The sequence below is a fragment of the Alexandromys fortis genome, unplaced genomic scaffold (assembly GCF_014885135.2).
Source record: "Alexandromys fortis isolate MF-2015 unplaced genomic scaffold, M_Fortis_MF-2015_v1.1 scaffold_83, whole genome shotgun sequence".
Lineage (NCBI taxonomy): Eukaryota > Metazoa > Chordata > Mammalia > Rodentia > Cricetidae > Alexandromys > Alexandromys fortis.
This window is the reverse complement of record NW_026068001.1, coordinates 6018184-6025845: the sequence shown is the minus strand read 5'-3', so window position 1 is coordinate 6025845 and position 7662 is coordinate 6018184. Positions and strand designations below refer to the sequence as shown.

Below are 7662 nucleotides of genomic sequence, written 5' to 3'. Positions count from 1 at the left end.
TTTTTTTGTTTAAACAGAAAAAGGGGAAGTGATGTGGGAGTGTCATATATCAATCTGTTGATTTCATTGGTTAAGTTATAATAAACCAGCTGCTTGGCCTCATGGCTGGAACATAGATGGGAGGAGTAAACAGAATAGAATTCTGGGCGGAAGAGGAAGTGAGGTCAGACTCTGCTCTGCTTCCGGAGAGACCCGACAGCTCTGCTGGAGCAGAGACGCCATGCTCAGCTCTCCCAGGCAGCTGCAACCCACGATGGACTTAGGCTAGAATCTTTCCGGTAAGCGCACCTTGGGGTGCTTACAAACATCATTAGAAATGGGCTAGACCAGGTGTGAGAATTAGCCTGTAAGGGCTAGAGTTCATGGGTCAAGCAGTTCTTTAAATGAATACAGTTTGTGTGTTGTTATTTCGGGCATAAGCTAGCCAAGCGGCCGGGGTGTTGGGGACGCAGCCCCGCCGCTCCTATTTCAACAATCTGCAGAGGCCCCAGCAATGTGCTTGCAGACAGGAGAGCTGGTTACTTCTTATAATTTCATGATCAATTCTGTCTCTTCCTTCCACTTTACTTCTGGGGAGTATATGCAGATTACATACCTGGCAACAGCTTCACTGTACACAAAACCAGCATCAGCTCGCTTTACGATTTCAAAACACAGATCTGCTCCATCCATACTGCAGAGAAATGTGAAAAAGAAAATTAGAAAAGAGAAATTTCCAAGACAGCGTTCTAAGTGAACACATCGTTGTTGGGTGTTGACCGACTACTGATGATTGCGAATTATTTAAATCTTCCACTCTTTCCATGAAAAGCACACACAATTATAACCACCTGTTGAAAATCTACAGAAAAAGGAACTTTTAGGGAGATTAAGCTAACAGAAATATCAAACAACACAATATTGTAGTAATAAGTCTCAGAAGAGAGCAACTCTAGAGCTGGTAGGTATAATTTTTGAATTAAATTACCAAATTCTCTATGTTAAGTAATGTAGTGTTTTAAGAATACAAAAGTTTTTTAAACAATATTTTTTAATAGTTATAATCAATAATGGGAAATTTAAATTTCATTCTGTGAAAGGAAAAAATAAGCCAGTACAAAATTTATTATACCTTCCATTATCCAAATCAATTACTACAGACACATTCTAACACAAATCAATTACTACAGACACATTCTAACACACTGATGTGATGGTAATATCCTGTTACTACCTTACCCTAAAATTAATTCTCAATTTCTCATCTTCATAATCCTCAATTTCTCACCCTGTAAGTAAGAATACTTTGATCTAATCTGCCCATTGACATTTTAAGGAAATCAAACTGTACATAGGCGGATCTTAACATGCCATTTCCTCTTCCTGGTATATGCTCTTGTAATACTGTTTTTCCTATCTAAAACATACCTTAATTCAAATTTCCATTCCATTCCCTTCTACAAAGAAATCTCCCTCATGACTGCCAGCTTTTAATTGCTAGTAAACTACAGTCTGCATCATAACTTTGAGGCTTTATGCAACCTACGCACATATCAACATACAGATACATATATGAAACTCATGCAAGATTACTTGTATTAAAATTACTCAAATATTAACAGCTAATAATTTCATAATGCTTCTAAAGTATTTTAAAATTCTCTAGGTCAAGTTTTAATACAATTATTGCAGGTATTGAGAAACAGAAATTCCTGGAATGGAAAGTCAAGGTACCCACACAGTAGTAGTATGAGATTTCATGGAAAGCAGTCTATCAGATCTCCTTTCATACTTTAGGTTGGTATTTTGGTTCTCAAGTAAATCTAGTTATTAGATAGAGTGACGGGGACAGGACTCAAATCAGTCTGGTTGTGTCCACTGCTTTCCCCAATGACTACAGCTACACCTATTGGGTATGCAAAGAACAAGTGTACACCATCACACCCTATATAGCCCCAAGAGTATAAAGTCCTAAAAACCAGTTTATACTTTCAACACATTTCAATCTAATACTTGGTAGATGACTGAGCACACAGAACTTTAATGAATATTTGATTTTGTCATTTGGATCTTAGTGGTGTTTTATGCAAATGAAACATTACCATATTTATATAAGGTGTTTACATGTCATACTTAAATGTCAAGTCAGATTCTTCAAAAAGTTTATTACAAAATAAAATTGTATATGTGTGTGTGTGTGTGTGTGTTTTATTCCCCCATGTACTTAAGGCTTGAAAACAACTCTGATTAAGTGCTAGGAGAGAATTCCTAGGTGAAAGTTGCTAGGTCAAGGTATTTACGACAATGCTTTGGCTATCCATATTGCCAGACACATTTTAAAAATTCACACAGGTACTGGAGAATCTGAATACCCTTTCCTGTGCCACAATGACTACTCTTTCTCATCTTTGCCAGAGAGGAGGAAACCAGCTCTTTATGTTTGCTTTAATTCACATTTCCTTGAGTACCAGAAAAGCTGAGCATTTTCTTTATTTCTTTTCATTGTGGGGTGAAAAATGGCTGCAGTTTAAGTTGGTTAGTTGATCTATGAGAACTAAAAAAAAATGAAATCTCATAGTGAAGAATTTCTCTTATTTAGGCACTTTCCCTTTTCATGGAAATTCAAGGATAAGTGCCATTCAAGAAGTTAGGTAAAGGAGAAAGCCAAATGGATGACATAGTATAGTACTAAACAACTGAACCTGTCTGAGATCTAAAAGAAACAACTAGGAGTTACTTACTGACCAGGGCTATGGCTAAGAGCACTGATCAATCTGTTTCTGGTCATATCTAAAACACTACTGCCTCCAATGGCAATCTTCATACATGCACATACACACATAGGCATTTTTATCTTTATGAACTTTTCCTCCCAGTTAAACATTAAAACATTTTTTGAAACTGTAACATAGCTTTATATTTTAGCTAAGATGGAATTTATATATTAACTTCCAGAATTTAATATTTTCTAATATTTTTAGCTCTGAATGATGAATCTCCTACTTCTTTTCATGTGATTAAGTTAAAGTTTTAAGCGTTTTAAATATTGATTCCAAATAGTGATTATTAGTTTCTTCTATAGGTATTATATTTATATATAAGTTAGTTCTCGCTTTTCCTCCCTCCCCCCTTTCTTCTTTACTGTAGTGCTGAGGATAGAACACAAAGCCTCACACAAGCTAGTCAAGCACTCCAATACTGAGCTATGTCCCTAGCTCTGGTACTTTAGTTAATAATAAATGAGATCTTTTTAACATTATATTGTTTATTATTCAGAGATTCATAATCAGGAGCACTGAACAAAATCACAGGCATAACTTTTAAATATACAAACATGTTTTAGGAAGGATTGTTTGGAAAGACATCTGATTATTTATAACAGTAACTGATATTAAGTAAAAGCAATGTGCTAATTTTAAGCATCATGAGATACAGAAGTAAAAACTAAAAATATTGTTATTTACGCAAATTTTATTCACCATAAATTTAATCTATACATATTCATAGTTTACAATCCTGATATAATAATAACCTTGAACATTTTAGACAAAACTGATGATTTGTTTCCTTTGATACATTATTTGAAAGTATAATACTTCCAAAATAGTGAGAAAGCTTCTTTTACTGCTTTTCTCTTTGGTTTCCCTTCTTGGCGTACTTATTCAGCAGTTCACGAATCTTCAAAGGGCATGTTTTACATTTTCCTAGGTGTCTCCTATGAGAGTGAAATGAAAGGGAGAAGAAATTCTGTTTGGAAAAGGATGGGGAGGGCTTCTGTACTGCACACTGAGAGAAACTAGGGAAGTTTGCTATAAATCATGAAAAGTGGTGGAATTATGAATAAACTACTTTAACTGCTCATTCTTTCTGTCTATATGAATCAAGAATTATTCATATATTAAGAAAATGATCCAAAGTCAATGTATCAGACAAAATAGGTCACAAGGTATGATTGCATGTGTATTGAAAAGGATGAGAATATGCTACTCCCAATTCTGCCACTGTGGTCTAAGGATGATTTTGAGCTGAAGGCATGGCATCATACATTATGATTTCAGAGTCATACCAAATTGTTACAGTAATTTGTACACATTTCCAGTCAGTTTCTATACTGGTCTCAAAGCACACCAACTTGTAAGAGATGGCAGATTGGCATTTGTATGCAAATGACTCTTTGAGGAACACTGTTATAAAGGACAGACAAATTTCTCTGACTAGCATTTTCCCTGAAGATGACAAAACAACCAGAAAACCTAGATGAAATTAGAAAAAAAAATTACATCTTCAAAGAGGAGCACAGCGAGTTGAAAACAGAGAAACATTAGAGCTAAAAGACATGAGCAAGAAGAGCTGCTTGTGTTCTGGGCAGTGGGGGTGGTGAGGTAGGATGGTGGTGGCTTGCAGAAAGTGAGTCATGCAAAGGAGGCAGATGTAGGAGAAGACTTTTGGGGAACTATGAAGTGATAGGGTTCTGATGCTTCTGCACCTGGATGGTCTAAGAGGGGAGAGTCATTTCTTGTCTGGCAGATGTCTGAAGAGTCTGCAATAGGCTAAACAGCTGCGTTTTGAAAATTGTGATATAGAGTGCATTCTACTGTGACATACTGGTAGCATAGAAACCCCTAAATGTTTATTATTAGTTACTAGGTAGGAAAAAGTTAAGCATAGAGATTTCAGTAAAAGTAAGCATTCAGGGTATGTTTCCTGGTAATAATGCAGTTAGGACTGAAGTAAATTGATAAAACAACAATAAAATTCCCCTAAAAACTTGTTAGTTGAAGAAAGTATGTGCAGTAACTCATCAATCAAGGAAAAACTCATGATGATAATTAGAAAAAAATTCTAACACTGATAATAAATAGTAGGTGTCAAAACTTATGTAAGATTGAGGTATTGGCCTAAGTGTGTTAGTGTACACCGTTAATCCCAATATTCTAGAAGCAGAGGCAGACAGGATTACTGTCAGTCCTAGGCCAACATGGTATATATCGTTGAGATCCAGCATTACAATTTAGTAAGTTGGGGAATAGTTCTAATCTTCCACTGTAAGAAAGCAATCCATGTAACATACACACACGCACACACACACACACACACACACACACACACACAGAGAGAGAGAGAGAGAGAGAGAGAGAGAGAGAGAGAGAGAGAGAGAGAGAGAGAGAGAGAGAGAGAGAGAGAGAGAGAGGGTACTTGGCCTTGGAGAAACTTTTGTTTAGTCAGCAAATTTATTGTTCATGGAAAAATATATCAATAATCAATATAACCTTTCTGAGAAAGAACTTTATAGTGCTTGTCAAATTCTTTAAAATATACACGTGTTCCTTGACTCAGTTAATTTTATTCTAAAGGGAAGACTTAGGGATATCTCCCAGTTTTAATGAGAATGGTTTATCATAGTTATTAATAAGAGGAAATTGGAAACAATTGAAATTGCAGTACTAGAAGAATGTCTATATAAACTGGCAAGCTCACATCACATTAATTGATGTTCTATATTATTGACATAAAGATGTTCATAACATAGTAAGACACATAGGCATATATATATATGTACAGGTGCCTAAGTTGTTGAATACTAACGGAGTACTAAAGAGTGGCTAGAATGACACTTTAAACACTTTGCTTTCTTTTACTTTTTTATAAGCAAACAGGCATTTATCGCATGAGATCACTTCTAATCTTTCTAAAATGTGAAAAGGTTCCTTCAGAACAGCACTAAAGTAAGCCTTGCAAAATGGTTTGAATCCATTAATTTGTGACAATGATTTTGTCTTGCTGTAATAAAACAATTAAGTTAGTATTTAGTGCATAGTTATGTGGTGGGCATTTTCTTGGTGTTTTACATTCACTAGTTTATTCACTGGCTACAAGAAGTCTATTAGGTAAGGTAGTACAAGCATCCCCATTTTATTTAGCAGAAAACCGAGAAACAGCACAGGATAAGTGAAAGGTCACATGATGCTTTTTTCTCTTTAACTTTTCAAGGCAATATCTTACTACATAGCCCTGGCTGGCTCTGACCTCTGATAAGGTCAGGATTCAAACTCTGGAAGTGTGACATTGAGGTTCATGTACTACCCCTGAAACTGGTTAGGTTTCAAAGAGTAAAACATCCTAATTCTGTGCATCATTCATTTTCATGCCAACTATGGGGGTCCCATGGTCTAGATCACTGTACTCAAGAGTGTGAGCATGTGTGTATGTGTGTTCAGAATGCAGAGCTCCCCATCCTCACTCTAAATAATATATGTAGATGCTATTATTGTTGCTGTCGTTTAAATGAGTCCTCTAACCTACCTACATTTAATAAGCCTCCCTGTGTGTGTATTGATCTTTTAAGACCAAGGTCTTACTTTGTAGTTCAGGCTGGCCTAGAACTCAGAGGGCTCCCTCTGACTTCAGTTTTTTAAAGTGCTAAGATCACAGGTATATGCCACCATGCCTGTCTAGTACTCTTGACGATAAGTCCTGTAATCCTTGCATATACAAACTAATTTTTTGACTAAAAAGAATCTTAATTTTTGTTTAACTTTCCTCAAATTTACAGCTTTGTTTGTGGGACTGATTTGATATCTTCACAAATGCTACATAATTGGTATTTCTTCCTTATTCTTTGGCCCTTGCTATGCCTCTGTCTAGAATATCCTCTGTTTATTTATACGTGTCTGCACTGACGCTCTTCACCAGCTTCCTATGAACCTTCCTGTCTATCACAGCTCCCAACTCTTCTCTCTACTGAACATGTGAGCTTTAAGAATCTGGGCCTAAGACCATTTGGACCTGTACTGACAGTTACTATTTATTTTATAGGCCTGACTGGTCTATAAAATTCGACTGTAGGCAACTTTGAGGGCAAAGCAGCTCTTTTATTGTCAATATAAAACCACATATAATGGTGATTATTTATGAGCCTTTATGGGAAATGAGTTCATTTCTGAAAGACAGAAAACACACGCACAGAAGCCTTTGTCACTCTTCCTACATCTATATCATATTCCACAACTGGGAAGGGGAGTTAGCCTTATTCAAGTACAATTAGTGAGCACTTACTACAGGTCGAGAATAGAAAGACCAGCTATTTCATGAATAGCTGATCTTTTAAGAGCCTACATCACAGAAAAGGAGATAAAGAAAAAATGAAAGCAAAACAAAACAAAAGATGAGTGCATCTTAAAAGTTCTGATGGAGGGAGATGCTCAATGTTGGAAGAATTTGAAAGTTTCTATGAAGGAGGCAGCCTCTGAGATGGGTTCTAAAGAAAAGAGGTAGGAAAAAGATGAAAACAAAAAAAAAAAAAAAAACAAATAGTGCAAGAACATAGTTTAGAGGAAGGTCAGTGTCTCAAGGAATTTCTCCTGCTAAACAAGCAAAAATCAAGCCTGGATGGAGTCTCAGCTAGTGAGTCAGCAAGTGAGGTAGGTTTGTGGTGGATAAGGAAATGTGTGAGGCTATCATCTGAGATAAGTTCTACCTTTCTATGGATACTGCAAAGAGGCCATAATGATATTCTTTCAGTGGGAACCTAGGCAGGGACCAGTGAAGTATTTAGGATTGTCAATGAAAAAACACCATCATGTATGTCATTGGAGAAAGGACTCACTCACTGGGATGGGAATTCAATGGCTTAATAAAGCAATTATGATATACTGTCAAGAACATTAAAATAATTTGAATATA

At 36.1% G+C, this 7662-nt stretch overlaps 1 protein-coding gene across 11 annotated transcripts in view; it reads right to left on the bottom strand.

Moving 5' to 3' along the window:
* Cask (calcium/calmodulin dependent serine protein kinase) overlaps positions 1–7662 on the bottom strand; it is a 332717-nt gene that overhangs the window by 170324 nt on the left and 154731 nt on the right. For all 11 annotated transcript variants that reach the window (XM_050160816.1, XM_050160821.1, XM_050160818.1 and 8 more), the window contains exon 4: positions 596–673. In XM_050160816.1, coding sequence (XP_050016773.1) covers positions 596–673 — 78 coding nt within the window. The remainder of the gene's footprint in view (positions 1–595; positions 674–7662) is intronic.